The sequence below is a fragment of the Salmo salar genome, chromosome ssa11, assembly GCF_905237065.1.
Source record: "Salmo salar chromosome ssa11, Ssal_v3.1, whole genome shotgun sequence".
In the NCBI taxonomy this organism is placed as follows: domain Eukaryota; kingdom Metazoa; phylum Chordata; class Actinopteri; order Salmoniformes; family Salmonidae; genus Salmo; species Salmo salar.
The window spans coordinates 17816943-17840363 of NC_059452.1; the positions used below are offsets into that span (position 1 = coordinate 17816943).

The 23421-nt window shown below is 44.6% G+C and overlaps 1 protein-coding gene across 4 annotated transcripts in view; it reads left to right on the plus strand.

Annotated features, from left to right (window-relative positions):
- Nucleotides 1–370: 370 nt before the first annotated feature.
- Nucleotides 371–23421, plus strand: part of LOC106562117 (AT-rich interactive domain-containing protein 3B) — a 61555-nt gene continuing 38504 nt past the window's right edge. Inside the window, exons 1-2 of one of the 4 annotated variants that reach the window (XM_014126721.2) lie at nucleotides 371–837; nucleotides 2149–2793. In XM_014126721.2, coding sequence (XP_013982196.2) covers nucleotides 802–837; nucleotides 2149–2793 — 681 coding nt within the window. In that variant the 5' untranslated portion in view covers nucleotides 371–801. Of the gene's footprint in view, nucleotides 838–1257; nucleotides 1445–2148; nucleotides 2794–23421 lie in introns of those variants that run through there. The other 3 variants (XM_014126720.2, XM_014126722.2, XM_014126723.2) reach the window with 3 other exon arrangements.

A 23421-nucleotide genomic window follows, 5' to 3' on the forward strand; every position in this document is an offset into this window, starting at 1 on the left:
CCATTCACATCCATTTGGGGGCAGTATTGAGTTGTCACAATATTATTTAATGGCGAGGGAAGTAGCTAACAGGCTGTCATTACTTGCGTTACGTACATGCATCACTGTATAAATGTGTCTTTGTAGGTAATTTTATAGTTCACCGCTCAGCAGAGTAGTTTTTATCTGGGATTATAAATTGCATTAGTACTGTACCTCAATAGTTATGTCATTTTACCTTTGCATTATCAATGTTTGCCAAAAATGTAGGGCCGGCCAATTATTCAACAGGCAAGTTATCCACATGTTAAATGGAATGGTATTGATGGAAACCGCCTGTCAGCATAACGGCCACACGCGGTCTATTATGTACTATTTAATAGGCTCTAGTTTGCATGGACTGACAATGTTGCCATTCTCATAAAATTGCCATTCTCATGAGATTTGCATACCCATAGTAACTATTCAGCCAATGTAGCGCTGGAACTCTGGAACTTGTTGCTGTCACTGGGCGGGCCCTAATGATGTTGTACGCCTAGACGGGGGGGATGTAATTCAAGTGAAGGAAAATCGAGTCAAGGGAGTTACCTCAACCGCTAGTTTTTCGAGATATGAGATCGGGTCATATTTCATGTTCGTCTTTCTCTAAATTAAAAAAAGAAGTGGAGAAAGATACAATTGAGAGTTACACAGCCAACATTCTGCCTATCAGCTGGTGGACAAATTTACCCCCCCCCCCCCGTGCATGCACAATTTCTCAGTGTTTACAAGTGATAGAAACCGTGCCAGCGAAGAGGGAAAAGGATAACCTAGGAAGGAGGGATGGTGGACAATTCCGGTAGCAGCAAGGCACAAATGGTGAGTTGTTTCCCCCTGTTTGGCGCTGTGCCCTGGCTAGGTCTCGGCTGTGTCATAGCCTATAGGAGCGAGGTAGCGAACATTTATTTGCAGAACAATATAGGCTAAAAGCACGAGACTATCAAAAGTAACGCTTTTTAAAAATTGAAATCCTTATTAATATTTGGTTTTGATAGTTCAGCGTACGTCATTGCCAATTTCATGTTTTAATTACAGTGGTAAATCCGACTGCAAATAATGTATAATGCGTAACTCAATAAAATAGATCAAATGCATGCATATTATTATGCACTGTAATCTGCGCCCCTAATATGATAGGGGGGAAAGTATATATATATATATATATGTGCGTAGCCTACAAACTAGCCAGCTACGATACTATACGCTGTTTACTCATGTACGTTTTCTGGAACCTCGCCATATACATCCGGAAAGCTAATTTTGACTGACTGCACGAATAGAAGAGAAGAGGCTGTATGCCTGTGTTTTGGATAAAGTTCGAATATAATTTTATCAGTCATCTAATTTTGAATGTAGGATACATCTGGGTTGATTTATTGTTTCGGATTTAAGCTAAATGGACACCTTTTGATGATAAGAAACAACTGTACGAGGCTACATGGTTCACCATTGTTTCAAAGTTGTTATTGTTACAGATGTTTCTGTCAAAATCGAATGGTTTACATTGTTTTAGCTCATTCTTAAAGTGGTGCATATCTATTTCAATTGAGTGTTGTGCGTTAACTCGAATTAATTTTTTAAAATAAGAAGCATAAATGCAATATGCTGTAGATATGTCTACAGGACAAAACGTGGTCCTGTAACTTCTGTATTATGTGCAGCTGTGCTGAACATTGTATAATTTGCCTATACTACACCTACGTATAAATATGTCCTGCATTTTACTACTGTACTTTTAAACGTGTAGCACCAGATATTGCATACCATACAATCCTTTCCATGCATTACATTTGTTTTGTACTTTTTTTTCTCTGTTTGTTTAACGGTATTTTGCCTGTCTTCTCCCCTTTCCCCAATGTCAATTAGCCTTTCCCTCATCTATTGTGCTCATGTTGAAACTTACCCATGTTATCCTCATGAAGTGGATGGTTTGTTGTAGCCTACTGTACTAAGTCTGGTGGTGACTTCACTCAAATCCTGACAGATGGGACTTCCCTGTTTTTTATGTCTAAATAGTCCACTTTGTGTAATGCATGTTTTTATTAGAACCTGTAAAGCCAGACATCCAGTGGTAATTTGAGTTGTTGGTTTATGGTTGGCTATTGATGTCTTTCTCACTTCCTCTCCCAGCCCAGCATGTCACAGGAGAGTGGTCTGGGGGGTGTCTATCCTCAGGGAGGCACAGCAGGAGGAATGAAGCTGGAGGCTGTCATGGAGCAGCTGCAGCGCCAGCAGCAGGCCAGGCTGGAGATGGAGTGCAAAGAGAGGCGGCTCCGCGAGGCCCACATCATGTACGCCCAGCAGGTAGCAGCGCAGCAGGCCATCCTGGCCGCGGCCCGGGCCTCTGGAGCTGGCTTCATGGGCAAGGCACTGGTTGGAGGTGGAGGTTCTGGGATACCCAGAGGAGGCCCACTGTCCCGGGTCTCCAACCAGAGCAGTGTGGACTCAGAGAGGGAGGATGAGGAGGACAGAGGCCGGGATTCAGGGGATGATGAGGAGATGATGGATGGAGACGAGGGGAGCGAGGAGGAAGAGGGAGGGGCTAGTGGTCTTGAGTACCTCCGCAAGCAGACACTGGCTCTACAACAGGGTGCCTCCCGCCTCCCAGCGCATCCATTTGGCAGTTACTCTACCTCGGGCCCCCAGCAGGTGCCATTGCCACCTGTCAGGGTGAAGCAGGAGCCTGACGAGAGCCGCTCTCCTGCAGGGCCCCATTCTGCCACCTCCCCCAACGGGCAGGCTGACTGGAATAGCTTTGAGGATCAGTTCAAACAGGTAAGGCCACCTTGGCTTACCGCCAATCTACTCTCCTTATTAATGTATGTCAGTTCTCCTTTCTTAGCTATATTCTCAAAATCCAATCCCCAACTGAATTTTATGTCTGCCCTTGACATTAAAGAATAGACTTGTCCACATGAAGAAAGATTGCCACATTTCTCTGAATATTTCTCCTCGGCAGCTAATCTGGTATCAAAGTTGTGCTATCTCTTCCCCAAACACAGTGAGTCAACACAAAGCTGTATAATGAAAACACAAATGTCCCCCTTGGTAAGTAAGCGTCATATAGTGGGAAAGCCTTTCACTATTTTTCAGTCTCCTGTTGTGTTTTGTCTGATTTGTTTCTGCCCTCTCCTGCTGTGAGCGGGTGGGTTAATCTTAGCTTCGACACAGACCTCTCAGCCAGTATCTTTGTGAGACACTTACAATCACTGGGGAGGGCTGAGCCGCTCTTTGGCTTTTGTGGCCAAAAATCCTAGAAGTGTGCACTGGCAGAGGGCCAGGCACGTGTGTCGCTCTCACTCACTCTGCGCTCTCTCTCTCGCGCTCAGTGATTTCTCTCTTGCGCTCTCCTGGCAGACATGCAGCACACGGGGTGAGAAGGTAGAGGTATCCTAAGGCACAGTAGTGGTGCTACCCATCTGAAGGGTTTCAGCACTGTGCCAAGTGTACTTTTTCCATTGAAGGTAAATATTTCCTCACGGCGCGACAGAATGCAGAGTGGAAGCCAAGCTATCCTTCATGGTTGAGTCAGCTCTAGGGAAGTAGCATGTGTTGTGTAACAGCCCACCAGTGGTTGATATAAAAAGCCATGTTGCAGTGGAGTTGACAGATGTAGGAGGCAGAACAGATCTGTTGCTGTGACTGACTGTTGCATTGCGTGTGCTGCACTATCATTTTCCAAGGATGTCATTACTGTCTATTTAAAGGGGAAATAGCTTTGGGACTGTCACTCTGTCTATTTCCAAATTTAGCTCCACAGGAGGGATGGTGGAATGGGAAGTAAATAAATGACAGCAGACTGAGCCCTGGATTAGAGGCAGGCAGCAGTGCTATGGTTAGAGTTATCACAGAGAACAGACAGACAGGATAGAGGGTGGAGTAGACTTCTAGCTTCCACATTACTAGATCACAGTGGAAACGACCTGAATGAAAAGAAGTTTGACCACATTGTTATGTGACTGTGAACAAAAAAAATGCGTCATTGGTGGCGATAGGTTAGAGGTGGTCGACATGTCTCTGTTTAGGCCAGCTGTCAGACAGCCACCAGTGATCAGAGCAGGAGAGGTGTCGCATAGCCCTGGCCTGGCTATCTGTGGCGTGGTTCTTTTATTAGGAGAGGGGGTTGAGCCTGGGGGGTTGGAGAGGCATTGTCAAACTAGAATTGGTCTGCGCTTTTTTTGTTTCCTCTCTTTTGTCTTTCCTGTCATTATGTCAGCTCTGCAGTATTTAATGACGGCTCATCTCTTGTGGCAGTTTTAGGTTGCACTGCTGAAGGGTGACTTTTTTGATCGTATTGTCTTCAAGAGGCTGGAGAGAAGCCTCAACAAATACCATTCTCTGATAGTGTTGATAATATTTTCAAAAGCAATGGCACACCATAACCTGAGTGTTAGAAGTTAGAAGTAGCCTATTATAATATAAATTAATAAGGTTATAAAAACCAAATAGAACAACCTACCACTGATTTGATATTATGCAATTGTTATATTAGCCAAGAATGGGAAAGGGGATACCTAGTTAGTTGTACAACATAATGCATTCAACTGAATGTCTTCTAACAGTGTTTCCCAACTCCAGTCCTCCAGTTCCTCCAACAGCACACATTTTTGTTGTTTCTCTGGACAAGCACACCTGGTTCAACTTGTCAGCTAATCATCAGGCCCTCAGTGAGTTGAATTAGGTGAGTTTGTCTGGGGCCCCAACAAACATGTGTGCCGTTGGGGGAACTGGAGTTGGGAAACACTGCTCTACAACAGCAGAAGGAGTGTCAAAGGAGCATGGCGTAAAGATCGGGGGTGGAGAGTTTCTGTCTTTTCTGTCATTGATGCATGTGTTGTGACCTTGCCCTAAACAGCAGAGTAAATAATTGTCAAACGAGAGGATGGACAAAAGCATTGTGTGGAGTGTTGGCCGGAGTGTTATTGGGCCTGGGCAGCACGCTCGCTCGCTCGCTCTCGCTCTCACTGCCCCCCCCCCAGTCTGGGCTCCGCTGTAGGCCCACTAATTGACCTCTCATATCCCTCTCCTCGTGGTAATCTCCCAGTGATTAGTAGAGTAATAATCACGCCTGTGGACCGTGCCCTGGGTGTCGGGCAGTGATAGTGAACTCCCTCTCTAGCAGCTCCATACTGGAGGGGTTGAGCTGAGCATACTTGTGGTAGTTTTGGTTTCGCTGGTTTATCTGCCGATTCTTCATGTTTACATCTTAGATGTTCCTTTTTTTTCTGGTGTCAAGGGAGACCTATTCAACAAAATGGAGACTGTAACCAGGGCTTCATTTGCATTGTAGTGATGACCGAGTCAGGGAGTGCTAAGCTGGGTCCAGGAGGAAGTATAAGCCCCTCTCTCATCGCATCATTAAACTCCAAGCGCTGCTGGTTTCTACAGCTGGCTGCTGCTAGTTACTGGCCAGGCATTAAAACATGTTTGTTGAATGCATGCTGTTGCATAATTCAGCTGTCGCCCCAGCAACGCATCAGTCAGGAAATGGGGAGCTGGCTGCACAGCTGCAGCTGCCTGCGATGCGATCGATGGAGGTTATGGGAGCTGCTTTTAGAGCAGGGAGGAGGGGGTGAATGTTAGGTCTCATTTATGGCTCATGGATGATGAATGAGGATGACATATTTAGCCGACGTATTCCACTATGCATTTTGACAGTGAGATGTGAATCAAATGCAGCCTGATGCATCTGTCCAGCAGAGTGCTGGGAAAGCAACTGGAAATGTGTGTGAGATGGTTCCTTTGCACTGTGACATGGCTTCAGTTCTCAGAGATAGAGGCTGTGGTTGGAATCATGGGGCCTCTCTCCCTCCTTGCCTAGTCTACAGTACAGGTGTACGGCATCAGTATGACCTTGTTAAAGGCTTCACAATGTTGCCTTGTTTGTATTCACTATCCAATGCCACTTACTACCTGTTTTTCAATGATGTTGTATACTTGTTCAGTTTGAACCCTCCCATCTCCTTTGTTTAGCAACATCCTGTTTGTTTTCTCCTATAGACGGCTACTGCTAGGGATCTGTAGCTATTACAAGCCAGATTCTTGCCGTGTTTATTTCAGTGAACACATTCGGCTTTTAGTTTATTTTCTTACCTGCCGCAGGCTAGAGTTCTTCTCACAAGCATTTTTCAAACAACAGAATTTCCTAGCCTAGATAATTCTTCACGTCTATTTATAGAACCATTGTGCCACACCTATTTGTTGTACAGCTGAATGGTGTCTAATTAGTTCTACATAGGTTTTCTAATGGTTGTGTTTAAAGACTGGTTGAATAAGTATAGCCTAGTCCTGTTGTAGAATGTTAGTGTACAGTCTTCTGTCCACTCAGATGGATGTCTCTTGTGGAGCTGGCAATACAGGAACTAACTTTACTTTTTTTTTCTGGTGTTCTATTGAGACTGAATTGTTGGTTACATAAGATCCATTACTGTTTTGTGGAGCATCAAGATCACCAATGTGCTGGAGTTTCTTTTCAATTCAGAATACAGGAACTAACAGAATAAAAACGGATCACGAACATGCATCCTATGATCTGGGCTTTCTTGACGTGTCCTAATGTGATTCATGTGATTGATAGGCTGAGCGCTAAGGGGTTAACATTGCCTAATTTGGCCTGTTAATTTCAGAGCTTGTCTCAAAACAGATTAGACTGCTCAGGGCCTCCATGATTCCAGCTTTATTTTTAGTTTGTGGTGGACAACTACCCGGTGAGATTGTGGCTGGAGCCAGGATTTCTGATAATACAGTTTGATAAGTTTATGATTATTTAAATTAGGATATCAATAGTTTATGTTGCTCTTGTGTTAGGCTGATTTAAGATGTGGCTTTAACAGTGTGTTTGAACTAACTGGCTTTGTATACATTTCTATTTTCATGCTTCAGGCAGTTCACATTAATGAATTATGTATGTTGATGTTTTTCTTTAGTATTTTAATCCAGAGTCTTTATTTTCATAACCTGGGTTTCAGTGATGTAGCATTTCTAACTCTTTAAACAGACTCGGGCGCTGTGTTTGTACGTTTGCTTCACTTGGTGCCTTGCTTCTGTAGTGGGATTTTCTGTCTATGTTTGTGGCTCAGTGCTTTGTCGGCCTTCGTTGTGCCTCATTAACACAGGGCCCCGGCTGGGTGGTTTGGGTGTAGGAGGCAACACGCGATTAGCACCGACTCCACCATTCTAATAGCATTCTTTCCATCAGAGAATAGTCTGTACTCAATGTAACTGTGTTAGTTTGTCTTGGTATAGAAACCAATACAGAACCTGTTTTAGGTGTCAGATATACAGAGATTTAGAAAGGAGACTTGAGCCTGACTAATCTCGTGAGATGATCTAACCATGGCGCTATAGGAAGGCTCCTTTGTGGGAGTTTGCTTGCGGTATCCTGCTCCTAACAGTCAAGTGTGGAATATTCCGCTAACCTAGAAATAGAGGTAGAGAGATGAAGGAGGAGGGGGAGATGTTGTAGAAGGTGGAGGGGTGGGGTCAGGGGGATATTGGTCTGTCTCAACATTGCACTGCCCCACCCAAAGGAAACATTCCAGACGGAATTAAAGAGTTAACTCTTCAAACAGTGAGCATTCCCACCGTGGCTCCTACAAGAGGCTGGGGGGGGTAGCGTATCTGTGCTGTTCTGTCAGGGCCGTGATTGGTGATCTTTTAATTTATTTCAGTCATTGTCACAGGGGCTGTAAAAGAAAAAGGAGCGTGAGGGGAGGGCTGCTGGGCTGGTGCAGGGAAAGACACTTATTTTATTTATCCGTCTCAAAGGGCACACCTGCTGTTGGGAGAGAGCCCTCCCGGGGAGGCCAGTCTGGTCTGGGGGAACCCTCATGGCTCCTCTCCACTTCTCTCTCAGACAGACAGACAGACAATGCTGTGCTAAAGATGTGCACCAGCTGACCTGACCAGAGCTTGGCCCACTCAACCTCCAATTTATTGGCAGTGATGAGTCTACCGACCATGGATTGGCATAGTGATTTTTGTCTGAGGCTACAGGGAAGAAAGGAGTTGTTCAATTTCAAGATCCGTGCTCTTGATTGCAGCTCCAGCACTATGGCCACATGAACCAAAAAGAGGCCAAATATTATTAAAGATGGTGTTTTCTGCCACCATATGTGATAATAATAATTTGGTGGGTGTTGCTATATATGTCTTATTTTATACATGTACAAGTAGGGTGCGGGGCGATATGACCTTAAAATCATACACATGGCCAAAATTATTTGTTTAACGTCTCATTCCAAAATCATGTGCATTAATATGGGAAGGCTTTCCACTAGGTTTTTGAACATTGCTGCAGGGACTTACTTCCATTCAGCCATGAGCATTAGTGAGGTTGGACACTGATGTTGGGCAATTAGGCCTGGCTCGCAGTCCGCGTTCCAATTCATCCCAAAGGTGTTTGATGGGGTTGAGGTCAGGGCTCTGTACAGGCCACTCAAGTTCTTCCTCACCGATCTCACAAACCATTTCTGTGTGAACCTTGCTTTGTGCATGGGGGCATTGTCATGCTGAAACAGGAAAGGGCCTTCCCCAACCTAGCCCAAACCATTAAAAACAGCCACAGACATTATTCCTCCTCCACCAAACATTACAGTTGGCACTATGCATTGGGGCAGGTAGCATTCTTCTAGCATCCGCCAAACACAGATTTGACCGTCGGACTGCCAGATGGGGAAGTGTGATTCATTACTCTAGAGAACGCGTTTCAACTGCTCCAGAGTCCGAAGGCGGCGAGCTTTACACCACTTCAGCCGATGCTTTGTATTGCACATGGTGATTTAAGGCTTGTGTGGGGCTGCTTGGACACGGACACCCATTTCATGAAGCTCCCAACGAACAGTTCTTGTGTTGACGTTACTTCCAGAGGCAGTTTGGAACTCGGTAGTGAGTGCTGCAACCAAGGACAGATGATTTTTAAGTGCTACGTGCTTCAGCCCTTGGTGGTCCCGTTCTGTGAGCTTCTGTGGCCTACCACATAACGGCTGAGCCGTTGTTGCACCTAGACGTTTCCACTTCACAATAACAGCATTTACAGTTGACCCGGGCAGGTCAAGCAGGGCAGAAATTTGACCAACTGGAAAGGTGGCAACCTATGACGGTGCCATGTTGAAGTCACTGAGCTCTTCAGTACGGGCCATTCTACTGCCAATGTCAATCTGTGGAGATTGCATGGCTGTGTGCCTGATTTTATACACCTGTCACCGTGTGTTGCTGAAATAACCGAATCCACTAGTTGGAAGGGTCCACATACATGTAGTGTATCCCAATTTTAATTATTTGTAACTTATGGGTGATTTAATTATATATCTCGATTACAATACATTTCTTTTCTCTAAATAAGCTTTATTGTACAATTTAAAGGTAAAATACGCTGCATTTCAAACAGTCAGCAATAATCTATTGAATTCACCGCTTGTGAAATTCCACCTAGGCTTTCCACAACCATAAGACCCACTAATCATTTAATTATTGTTCATTTAAGTTATGAACACACCCTTCTGTCCGTCTCTGTTTCAACAGCCTGTGCATTTTGTTCAGATGTTGAAGTCAAGTGGCCTACCTTCTTTTTTTTCTCAGAATGAGAACAAGTTGCCATATTGCACATTTATAAAACAGCAACTAGACAGCTAGTATAACAGTCTTTGGCTAAAATGCTCCTAGTGGTACGTGGTAACGCAATGCCACACGTGACAAACTGAGCATTACATTTCCAGAGTCAATGTTCATTGATACAACCACCATTTGAGGAGTTGCGACATGAAAAAGGGTAACTTCCCCTTTATTACGGTAAAATATTGTCTCAATGTGTTTCGGTGTCCGTATGAGTGATTCTATTGGACCAAACCTCAAATGCAAATAGCGAGTTGAAACCGCTTGTCATAGAGGAAGAAGTGATCTCATCTTTGTTAAAGGTGTGTGGCAGGGGGAGGAGCTTGATGTGTTTGTAAATGGGAAGACAACATGGCCATAAACGCTCATAATAAAAATAAAAAAATGACCTAGATTCTTGCGATACAGGTATTTGGAATATTGCGTAAAAACATACATTCAAATTAATTCGATATATCGCCCAGCCTAGTGTGTATTAATATGCATGTGTGAATTGGAAATGTGTTTTTCGCATATCCCAACTCTCCCTGAGTCACCCTCTGAGAGTTGGGTCACAACCTGCCATGATCAACAGTGACCCCAGAGCAATTAGTGTTAAGTGCCTTGCTCACGGGCACCTCGGCTGATTTTCCACCTTGTCAGGGATTCGAACTAGCGACCTTTCAGTTAGTGGCCCATCGCTCAAACCACTAGACTACCTGCCGCCCTAGCCTTAGTGATGTTTGAAATGTATGTTCTTGATAATGACAATAAGAGTATGGCTTGCTTAAATCTGATCTCAATTTCTTATCGGTTGCAATGCTGAGCACAAAGTTTACCCAGGCAAAGGTTCTCACATTTTAAATGCAAATGGCGCATGCCTGTTTGGCTATACCCCCCCCCCGGCCCTTAATGGAAAGGGAGCTACTGATGGCTGGTGTAATCTGATCAGTCAGCAGCAACCGCAAGCCCCGCTCCCCATCTCCCTCCCTCTCTTTCTCTCTCTCCCTCCCTCTCTTTCTCTCTCTCCCTCCCTCCCTCTCTCTTCATCCTCAACGACCATATCCTTCCCACTTTGACATATCTCAACACCTGGTCTTTAATGAAGCCCCCTACGCACAGACAGATGAGAGGAAATGGCGGAATGAAACAAAGCCCTCCACCAGCTGCAGCCAGGGAGCAGAGCCAAGCAGAGCTCCTATGTCACAGCAGAGCCTCGTCATTAAAGTTAACATTTCTATTTCCATCTAAAAGTGAGTGAATTCTCACTAACACCACTGATTATTTAGTATCCGTAGCCTGTCTTTAGAACAGACCGGAGTGGAGGGTGGTCTGGGTCGGGTCTGTCTTCAGTTTAATCCTGGCGTGTCGACACCGGGCTGCGCTCCCTATTGAAAGCACAGTGCTGGCGTGGAGGTGAGGAGTGAAAGGCGTTTCGCTATTGTTAGTGGCAGTCTTGGCCGTCTCCGAACCCTGGCGGTGGTTTGGCTCAGGTCCAGGCCAGTGGCAGGCGGGCCCTGAGTTGCTAAATGACCCACTGTGTCAGAGGCCCTGGGTAAACAACACTGCAGCAGTAGCGCAGCTGACTGGAGCCTGGCACCCAGCCAGGCAGAGGAGCAGGAGGTGTGTAGGAGGGAGGCTTTCCTTTCACTGCTGCCTTTCTCTCCGCCTACCTCACCGCAGCCCACCCCCTGCTCTAACGGCATGTGCAGACGACCTGCCTGCCAACCTCCTGTGTAGCGTACAGTACATTACAGCACAGAAGCGTGTGGCCAGGTTGTTAATCTGCCAAGTCTTCACAATACAGGCCTCCGTGTAATCGCCCCCGCTTGTCAGCACCAGTCTCTTGCAGAGGAGGGAAAGAGAGAGAATTGGCCACTCGTTTATAGTGGTAAACGTAATATTTCGCAGCAAAACCGATGTCTGCTTTGCTGTGCCAGCTGATGTTTTCACACATTCGGAAATCTGAGAATTTTCAACATGAGTCGTGTTTCACCCTGTTTCTAAACTAAAAGAGTTCAATATTGCGGTCTCAGTGCTGTTGTGAAGCAGTGAAACTCAACTTGCAAAGGTCTTTCTTGAGGCTCATCTTTCTGAGCTTACGTTTCTCAACTAAAACAACCCTACTCCTAGTTTGGAAATCAAGCAAACTACTTTCGTCTGATGTCCATATCAGTCAGAATATGGTGAACAGTTCCTTTTCTCTAGAGATTCAGATTATATTAAATGTGATATATAGAAATGGGGGTTTGATAGATTAGGAAATACAACCTGTGATTAATTTTTTTGCTGATCTAGTTAGTAGACGATCACATTCTCAATAGTACTATGAACCATGTCAACTGGAGTCAATTTCAAAAGCCGTGTTGGTAAATGATTTCAAAAGGTTGGTACAAAAATGTTAATTATTAACCTCAAGCCTTTGAAGAGAAAGAGTTGGGACTGCATTGAATGGTAAAGATTATGTTCAGTATAAAATAGAGGATACTGTGGTATACCTGATGAAGTAGGATGATAAGAACATAAACTGAAGAAACGCGCCATAGCAAGTTTTGGATCCATGCAGATTTCAGAAATCAGACATTTGCATGGATCTAAATGTGAGGACTGTGGAGGCTGTTTTCTTCTCCCACCTGAATTAAACCTAGATTGGTCCACCGTCTGGTCAAACAAAAGACATCCAGTCAGACCAGCCTGACTCAAATAAATGTGATTTAATCCTCCACGAACCATTAACCTAGAATGGTTGACGCGACTATCGTGACTCACAGCGCAGGGAGAGCTGTGACCGCACTGGTCTGGAAAGGAGGAGAAACAACATGACACGAATGGAATGAAATGGAAAAGGCTTTGAAAAGGTTGCGGTACACTCAGTGCACCGTTGACATTTTAGAGATGCGCTTGTTTTTGTGAGAAGTCTGAAAAATAACAGGAATTTCACATTATGAAATGTGTATACCAAAATGTATCTCTATCTTACCTCAATTTTTTCATGTCCTCTGGATTCGAGAAGAAAAATGACAAGTTCAACAACAGTTAGCCTTAATTATCGCACAGCATCTAGCCTAGTTTACACAATGCTATTTTCCAGAATTTTCTCCGGCCTACATTGATTTTGTCACCCTAATGTTGGCCATCCTACAAGGGTAAAAACCAATAATGAATTGTGATAGAGAGATTAGGTTTGGACGATTGGTTTTTATTTGCTTAATATGAAGAAAGTACAACATTTCAGGAGCATTTTTGTCAAACTTGTTTAACTGTATTACTCAAATGTTGAAAGTGTCAGTTTATCATTCTGCAGACTTTATAGCATCAATATAGTAAATGTCAGTGGGTTGTTTACTCTTATGATTTAACTGCTAAATAAATAGTTATTTCCTTATTTAGCAGGAACTCTATTTTTGAACCACCCAGTAGAGTATGTGAAAGGAAGGCCCGGAAAATGATTCCTGCCACCCAAGCCATAGTGTTCTCTGCTTCTTCACGGCAAGCGCTACCGAAGCAACAAGTCTGACACCAACGGCTCCTGAACAGCATCTATATCCTCCAGCCTTAAGACTGCTAAATAGCTAACAAAGTGGTTTCACCGGCTATCTGCTTTGACCCTCTATGCACACTCTACACACTCATTCACACGGACACTCCAACACACTCCAATGCTTACTTACAAGCCCTTCCCAAGAATCTAGAGAGAAATAAATAGAAAAATAATAACACAAGGAATAAATACACAGTGGAACACGGGATACCAGTACCGAGTCGATTTTCAGGGGTACTAGGTAATTGAGGTTGGTAGATGTATACAGTGCCTACGGAAAGTTTTCAAACCCCTTGACTTTTTCCACATTTTGTAGTTTGTCTTATTCTAAAATTGATTGTTTTTTTCCGCCCTCATCAATCTACAAATAATACCGCATAATGACAAAGCGAAATGTTTTTTATAAATTAACACATTTATAAAAAGAACACGTCATATTTACGTAAGTATTCAGACCTTTTACTTAGTACTTTGTAGAAGCACCTTTGGTAGCGATTACAGCAGGGGTGGGCAACTCCAGTCCTCGAGGGCCTGATTGGTGTAAACTTTTTCTCCACCCCTAGCAAATACAACTGATTATTCAAATTACATTCTAAACTGAAGATCATGATTAGGTGATTATTGGAGTCAGGTGTGTTAGCTGGAGCAAAACTGTGACACCAATCAGGCCCTCGAGGACTGGAATTGCCCACCCCTGGATTACAGCTCGAGTCTTCTTGGGTATGATGCTACAAGCTTGGCACACCTGTAGTTGGGGAGTTTCTCGCATTCTTCTCTGCAGATCCTCTCAAGCTCTGTTAGGTTGGATGGGGAGCGTCACTGCGCAGCTATTTTCAGGTCTCTCCAGAGATGTTCAATCGGGCTCTGGCTGTGCCACTCAAGGACATTCAGAGACTTGTCCCGAAGCCACTCCTGCGTTGTCTTGGCTGTGTGCTTAGGGTTGTTGTCATGTTGGAAGGTGAACCTTCGCCCCAGTCTGAGGTTCTGAGCGCTCTGGAGCAGGTTTTCATCCAGGATCTCTCTGTACTTTGCTCCGTTCATCTTTGCCTCGATCCTGACAAGCCTCCCAGTCCCTGAAAAACGTCCCCACAGCATGATGCTGCCACCACCATGCTTCACCGTAGGGATGGTGGCAGGTTTCCTCCAGACGTGACGCTTGGCATTTATGCCGCAGAGTTCAATCTTGGTTTCATCAGACCAGAGAATCTTGTTTCTCATGGTCTGATTGTCTTTAGGTGCCATTTGGCAAACTCATAGCGGGCTGTCATGCCTTTTACTAAGGAGTGGCTTCCGTCTGGCCACTTTACCATAAAGGCCTAATTGGTGGAGTGCTGCGGAGATGATTGTCCTTCTGGAAGGTTCTCTGGTCTCCACAGAGGAACTTTAGAGCTCTGTCAGAGTGACCATCGGGTTCTTGGTCACCTCCTGACCAAGGCCCTTCTCCCCTGATTGCTCAGTTTGGCCGGACGACCAGCTCTAGGAAGAGTCTTGGGGTTTCCAAACTTCTTTCATTTTAAGTATGATGGAGGCCACTGTGCTCTTAGGGACCTTCAATGCATATTTTGTTAAACTATTTTGAGTAAATAAATAATTATTTGGTCTTATTGTGGAAGTCTTGTATTTAGCCTATGCTATGTATAATTTCACAACCCCTGAATTCGTTCAATTGTTGCTGACTGTTTTTGAAATGCAGTGTATTTTACATCAAAGCTTATTTCGAGAACATTTTACGAAATCAAGATCTATATCGTGAATTGCCCATAACTTTTAGAAAAAAATAGAGACCAGATTTTTATGCCATTTCGCCAGCCTTACTTGGATGGCTGGACTCTTTGACAATTGGTAGGGCTTTCCTCTGACACGGCCTGGTACAGAGGTCCTGGATGACGGGGAGCTTGGCCCAAGTAATTTACTTGGCCGTACGCACTACTCTCTTTATCGCCTTGCCGTTAAATGCCAAGCAGTTGCCATACCAAGCGGTGATGCAGCCAGTCAAGATGCTCTCAATGGTGCCGCTGTAGAAATGTGAGAATCTGAGGGCCCATGTCCATGCCACAGTTGTGGTTGAACAGGGAGTACAGGAGGAGACTGAGCATGCACCCCTGAGGGGCCCCCGTGTTGAGGGTCAGTGTGGCGGATGTGTTGTTGCCTACCCTTACCACCTGGGGGTGGCCCGTCAGGAAGTCCAGGATCCAGTTGCAGAAGGTGTTCAGTACCAGGGTCCTCAGCTTAGGGATGAGCTTGGAGGGCACTATGGTGTTGAATTCTGAGCTGTAGTCTTTAAACAGCATTCTCACATAGGTGTTCCTCTTGTCCATGTGTGAGAGGCCAATGTGGAGTGCAATAGAGATTGCATTATATGTGGATCTGTTGGGTCGGTGGGTAGGGTGTACATAACACGCACACACATTCATACTGACTCTCTCTCTATATATATATATATATATATCTATATATATATATATATATCTCACGCATACAATCACCAAATATGCTGCTGCTACTCTGTTTATAATATATCCTGATGCCTAGTCATCTTACCCCTATACATATCTACCTCTATCATTCCAGTATCCCTGCACATTGTAAATATGCTACTGGAACTGACCCTGTATATAGCTTACTTATTTTCTCGTGGTCTTATTTATATTTCTTGTGTGTTTTTGTTGTACTTGACTTTTTCATAAAATGTATAGTACTGCTGATATTGACTACTGCATTGTTGGGAAAGAGCAAGAAAGGCATTTAACTGTACTTGTGCATGTGACAATAAAAACCTGAAACATGAAACCTAAAGGCCATGTACAAGTTAAATGCTTCACATTGGACCTAAATAAATCTTTAGAATGTTGTTTCCACGTGCCGCATTGTGACTTCTGTTACTCAGTGTTGTAACTAATATTATACCGCAGGCTATAGGAAAGTATGACATTTCACTTGACATATGGATGGCTGTTATCAAACTTTAATTATTATGTGAGACTTTAGCTTGATGTAACACACTTCCCTTTGCATACTGTATTATCCCGCCACATGAAGTGACTTTGTAAGAATGTACAATAGAGCTGCAGTAGCTGGACTCCCCTCAGCTGCCTCCCTGGGGCCTGGAGATGGGCTCCAGATGCGTGGCGGCCAGGCCGAGGCCTGGGTGAACGATGCAGGAGCCGCGGGGCCGCAGCTCCTCTCAACTCAACACCGGCAACGGGCCACAGTGGAACACCAGCCTGGGTCCTCTAGGGAGCCGACCAGACTGTCAGAGGTGGAACACCCCCGCACACTTAACACGAGCTGAGACAAAACCGATACCCACAGCCACTGAAAAGGGAAATCAGTCCCTATCGATTAGACCTTGCCATGTTCTGCTCTGCAAAAGGGCTGTGTTTGAATTGGGAAAATTACTTGCGCCATCTGATACTTCAGAATGGGGAAAATTCTTCTTGCTAGCTGCTATGTGACGTTAGGAGTTAAGAAGGAAAGCCTCTGCTCTGAATGAGGCACTCCGTTTTTTTTATATCCCCACCAGACAAAGAAGTAATTTTCTCATTTAACAGCAGGGTTTGTGGCCCTGGCCCCATTTCATATGTAATTAGATGTGATGTGGCTTAATAGCAGAAAGGCCTTTGTTTATTTCTGAATGTATTGAATTCCTTTGGCTCTGCAGTGTAATGAGACTGGCTATAAAAGCCAACCAGTGACATGTGATGTCTACAGCTACCATTAGCACTGGGGTGAGGTGGATGATTGATGTGAGAATGCAACATATTTTTAGCCAAAGCTTTTAACCCAAGAAAAAAGGCTGATGGCTCTTTTGACTTGAATAGAGCAGTGTTTGCTCGGAGCAGTCTTGACTTTAATGGCATCAAATAAATGTAGTTTTATTCTACGTATAATGATTTTAGTCTTAAAAGCTCCCACTTGTTTGTTCACTGGATCTGCTTTAGCACTATCGTCTCTTATCGCGCTGCCCCACCTCTGAGAGCACTTCATATAAAATGATCACTACACTTCAGAGAACAAAGGTAATAGCTCCAAATCCAATTATATTAAAGGGGGTCTCACGCAAATCTGTGCGTACAGTAGTTAGGTTTGGAAAAGTCAACACATTTCCAGTTTCAAGGTTCTCAGACATTCACTCATAAAGTGGAAGTGGTATGGTGCATGTTGAACCACAGATGGGATTTGGTAAGTTTACTCTGGCTCTGAAAGGGTCTTTGAACCAATGATTGTGAACTTCTGGCCACGCCAGCCTGTAAACTTTGCATTTGCGGGGGAAGGGGGCAGCGGGTGAGAGAGAGTGAGGCAGTGGGGGAGGGGATCTCTCTGCCTGAGGAATGTGGTGTCTTGGTGAAAGGGTTGGAGCTGAACAAATGCAGCCTGTTTATTTGATGAACCAGACTTACTGGTCACCAGCAGTAGAAATGTTTATCCAGAATGTTGATACACCCTGGCTTTCTCTAAGACGCTGCCTTTGTCCTCTGAGTTTCAAACCCGTATTTCTAGTGACTATGTGGGTCTGAAGAAGCCAAGTAGGAGAAGGTGAAAAAGTTGGTCAGTCAGTGTCTGGTTTGTCCTCTGTCTCTCTCTTTGCTCTGTAATTGGAGTGATTTTTAATGGAGGATGGTGGTCTGTCCTGGGGCCTACCTGCCTTTCACATGCCTCTTCTCTTTAGAGGTGCAAGACAAAGTGCAGGATGGGCAGGTAGCGACATGCTCTCCCCTCTGGACGTTTGGCCCCATGTCCCCGGCGCCCCGCCATTCTGTCTGCTGCTCCCCAAAGAAATACATCTCCCTCCAACATGACTGGACATCCAGAGGCAGGCAGGCTCCGATCTGATTCAGAACCCTGCTGCGTTTCATGTGGTGATGTATGAGCTTTTGAATGTGTTGTGGTAGTTCTAAATGGGAACAGAGAGAATCCGGTCGTGTGTGTGTGTGTGTGTGTGTGTGGAGGAATTCCACCATATGTTCCAGCGTTGGCAGTGAGATTTACTCCCTGTGCACATGGAATTGTGATTACTGAGAACCTTTGTGCTAGCATAGCGTATGGCCAGCTCACCATGAGATCCTTTACAGCCCTATCCACTCAGCACCCCCCCCTCCCCCACCACAGCAAGAGGCTCTATAAATAATTATATGAGTCCCGCATAGGGATAAAGCCCAATTATTTGATTTGGATTAAAGATGGCAGCCCACTGCAATGCCAGTTTTTTTTTTTTTTAAGTGTGCTGAGAGAGCGGTATCACTGTCCAACATAGGGAAGGGGATTTGCAGCTGTAGGGAATACCAAGGAGAGTGACAACGCAGTATGAGTTCAGTAACACAGAAGGTGCTTGCTGTACACATAATCTGCTTTAATCCAAGGCTTCACTTCCCAACCAGTAATTGAGTAATGTACAAAGCAAGTCATTGGAGTTTCAACAACAACAAAAAATCACAATGGTGGAACCAAGTTATATTATAGAAAGACTGGGAAACATTCTGTTTGACTAGCTGTAATTTCATTTTGATAACTTAATTTTATAGGCATTTACTGTTAATGTGAGACACAACATAAGGAAAATTTAACCACTGCATGTTTATTTTAGCACAGGGTCTTTTGACCTCATAGAAAGAACCAGACTTAGCATAATTCTATAAATCTGGTGTATAGAGTTCACTTTATGGAGATGTACATTTGCATGTTTCTTGTCATTTATCTCCAGCGTTTGGCTGGGTTCCAGAACTGTCTCAGAAGTCTTGTGGTATGCTTAGCCCAGACACAACCTTGAATATGATTCAATTACCTCGCCTTCCCATGTCTGTTTTAGAGATTTCCCTCAATCTTTCAGTTTGACAGCTAGTAATTTGAAGGGAAAAGATTAGTAAGGGGAGTGTGATCTAGAGAAGGCTGTGAGATGGTGACTGCTCTGCTCCCCCAATATTGTGAGGTCCCATGACTGTGTGTAGATTTACAGTGGGATGTGAACCTGTTGCTGTATTTTAGTGAAGTCTGCCTGCCATTGTTGACTAGGTCAAGCTGGGAGTACAATGGCATTTCTCTAGCCATGATTTACAACCTGCGGTTACCATAGCGATATTGTTTGGGTAGCCATTTGATTAGGTGTTCAGACTATTTGCTTTGCCCCCCTCCTCCCCCTCTTTTACACCATTGCTACTCTGTGTTATCATCTATGCATAGTCACCATAACTCTACATACTACCTCAACTAACCGGTGCCCCCGCACATTGACTCTGTACCCCCCTGTATATAGTCTCGCTATTGTTGTTTTACTGCTGCTCTTTAATTACTTGTTACTTTTATTTCTTATTCATATTTGTATTTTTTTACTGCATTGTTGGTTAGGGGCTCGTAAGTAAGGATTTCACTGTAAGGTCTACCTACACCTGTTATATTTGGCGCATGTGACTAATGAAGTTTGATTTTGATGTGTGTGTGTGTGTGTGTGTCTTTTGCAAAGGATGGTTGTGGCTCTTTGCTCCAGCTTGTAGATGATTATGGGTTTTATTATTAATTCAGCCAGATAGGGGACAGGAGTTTTTCCAATGGAAATCCCCCAGTCCCAAACTTTAGGCTCTTGCTCAAGGTGATTGGTTGAAGTCACACCAGTCGTCGTCGCAATGATGTTTTCCCCAATCTCAATTTCCCTGGTCATAGCAGTAGTATGAGGATGATGAGTATTGACCCGTGCTGTGAGATTGTGTCCGGAGGGGGTTGGGAACTTCACCATGTTTGCACATCCAGAGCTATTGATCGGGCCTCTGTTCGATCGCTGGCCAGGCCCCCGGGGACGGAGCCAGGGCCTGTAGCATGAAGCTGTAGGAGGGACTGTGGCAGCTAGGTCCAGCGGCGCGGTGGGGTTAGGGGGCTGCAGCAGCTCCGGCCTGCCTCCGGTTAAATACGACTATGATATGTCATCGACACGCGTGCCTTTGTTGATTAACCCTAGCCTAGCTCCATATGAGCATAATGCAACTCTGGAAACCAGAACTGCAAGCCACCCAGCCAGACACGTTTAAACCAACCAATGAGAAAATGATCTTCCCTGCACTCCACCCCGTCCCACAAGCATGTTCAGTGTTAACTTAGAGGATATCTACAACATGACAATGACCTAGTTTAATAGGATGTTCTCTTGCAGTATGTGCTGCAGGTTGACTTGCTTTAGTGTGCTTGTGCAGTTTTGCTGTAGAGTGGATTTGCCCATGTATTTCCCCTTGTAAGCACCACACCTCAGAGCCACACCACGTCACGTTGTGAACTAGCGCTGTCCCTCGAAGCCCCTCTGGAGAAATGAAGGAAAATCACAAAGTGCTTTTATTGCAAACTAGCCTCTTCATCTAATAACAGCTGCTTATCAAATTGGAGAACTGCTGTCAACATCCTGAGCAATCAATTCTGTCCCCTCCCCCCTTTCAAGCTGCCTAGCGCCTGCCATTAACCCCTCCTGTTCCAACTCGCCTGGCTTCCTCCACCAAAATGGAGGCGTGACTCCAAACATTTGTTTTTAATGGCTGTTTTGTGTTCCCCCCTCAGGTATGTGTCGACATTCAACTAGGAGGAGGGATTGTAAACCTGTTTGTGTGTGTGAGATGTTGATTGAAGCCTATGTAAAGAATATAAACACATTACACACTGCAATACACACTGCTTATTTCCCAGAGATGTATTATCCATTTACAGTCAAGTCCATTTCAAGTATTATGTTTACCACTCAAAATAAAACACACTGCATTTGTTTTGCCAGAAATATGCTTTTTTTTTCAAATGATTTGCATTTCTGGCATGGTTCCTCCTTCTCAACATAAGTGTGGCTCTTTGAGCTGCTCATCAAGTGTCCGTGTGTGTGTGTGTGATCGTCCCTGGGCGTAATGCTCTTTTGTCATCAGTCCAGTTCTCTCCTCTCTGAGGTGTAGTTCTAGCTGTGGCAGACAGACTGCTTGTTTGTTCCCTCCTGGTGACTCACTAACACATGGATGTTCATCTGGATGATTCTCATCCCTTATTTGGTGCTGGGCCAGTCAGACACGTATGGCCATAATGTGATTATCCCTCCCACCGCCTGGCCAGTAAACCTGCTAACAGCATTACGCTGGAAGACTAGAGAGGGAGAGGGCCTCTGCAACACACACTCATGTCTCATACATGCGTGTGCACACACACATACACCAGACCACATTAGAGGTAGTAGTTATATGTTTTTAGGATGTGGGAGCCTCATGATAAATGTGGAACTTGGGGTGGAGTGTGTACTTGTTGATGAACGGGCAGAGATGGGCAATTTATACAAAGTGGTCCAAAAGGCTGTGCTCCACACTAAACACTAACAACATAGTTTTAACATTCCTGGGCTGACCATTTCCCTACAAGAGCCAACATGTCTGCCCAAGAGTAGGAGGTTCCTTTTGTATTGGCCCATATTAGATGTCTATTTGGGATATAGCCCTACAACTGGGGTGACCAACCCTCCTTCTGGAAAGCTGCCCTTGTGCAGGGTTTTGTTCCAGCCTCAATCTGATTTATACTAATCGTTTTGAATAGTTAACTGAGTCAGGTGTGTTTGTAGGCCCGGAGCATTATCACAATCACCTTCATCCAGAATTTGACTTGGTGAAGTGGTGCTGCTAGCAATAGACAATATACAGACAGAATATAGACCAAGGAATTTACAAGCCTGTATACACATTAGCTGTCCATTAGGAGGGGAAGTCCAGAAATCCTCTGGCCCCTGGAGCAGACAGTCGGTCAGACAGGTAGGCAGTACCCTAGACAGGGGTGTGGGTCAGTGGACAGGTGGGCTGGCCCAGATGCTGGAAGTCTGTCATTTAGCCGCGACATTCTATCACACAGACCTTTGTTCCCTGTGATGCCACACACACCTTGACCCCCGCTCTCACAGCGCAGTGCAGCACGGAGTGTCCCTTGGGGAGATGTGTGCACGTGTGTACTCTAACAAATGGCGGCCGAGATCCCAACTGTCACTGCTCACTGTCAATAGTTATCATATTATATATTCACCCTATGGAGGGAGGGGGCTACTGGTAGTTAGATCTTCAGTGATGAGTCACTCACACATTCAGATTTGGTTCACTCAAATGTTATTTTTTTCCCCCTCGGTTTGAGAACTCGCTATGTTTGGATTTGAAAATCCAGCCGTTGTAATGGAAGGGGGCGGCTCTCGGGGGGGGGGAGCTGTGCGTCTGGGTGTTTGAGTGAGAAAGACAGAGGAGAGACAACCAGTAAAAGCACAGCCCCCTTCTTTATCAAAGCATTGTGCCGATAACATCAAAGAGCCATTCCAGACTCTGAAGTCAGAAGGACTTTGAGAGTTCGGTGTTAGCCAGACTAGTGAAATGATTGAGTGTGACAGATAAAGGTTTATGGCTTTTTACATCACAATGGAAAAGATAACAACAATGTTGTTTATGAGATACAGATCGCAACATTTTGAATGAAAAAGTAAATACACTATGTGGGATTCTGCATGGCCATAATATGAATTATCTTATCATTTCTAACGGTCCAACTTGAACAAAAGCAACCAAATAGTTTGCACGGGGGGGTCAATAAAGATTTATAAATGTACTATTTTGCATGTGTACTTTCTTGATGGTCCTGTTGTAATCTCTGTTACTTAAGGATCGCACACATTGCACCGAATGTGGGTCTAGCGTCCATCTGCCGATTGTTAAGCGCGCTGTGTTTTATGGACCACCCGTTGGTGGGTGTCTGACTGCTGACATTTTCACAGATTCTACTTGTTAAATTGGTGTGCAAATCACAGCCGTCGCTCTGTCCAGAGGTGCAAAGTACTCTCAACCAGCCAATGCTATTGGTGTGTCTGAGCCCTTAGTGGAAATTTACACCTAAAGTGTTTGATAAGGAAAACTATGCAAGATTTTTATTGTAAAAAGATATTTGTTTGACCAGTTACTTAGAAACACGAAGAGTCATATTTGGATCATAACTGGATTGAAATCTATATGTGTCGTAAGCTGATATCAATATTTATTTCAACTGCATGACCATTGGCAACCATTAAGATATAGATGTTCACATGCCCAGTGAGTGAGCGGGTGAAAATAACTTACTCTCTGGGGCCTTGACAACCTTTGGCCTCCTGCCTCTCGTTTTCAGGAGTTTTCTTCCACACTGACCAATGGGCTTGGGGCTATTAACAGCCCCTCTCTTCTCTCTCCTGTCCGGATCTTGTTTTGATTCCTGATACTTTTATTGGGTTTGTCTTAAAGGAGAAATTCCTGTTCTGCACATCC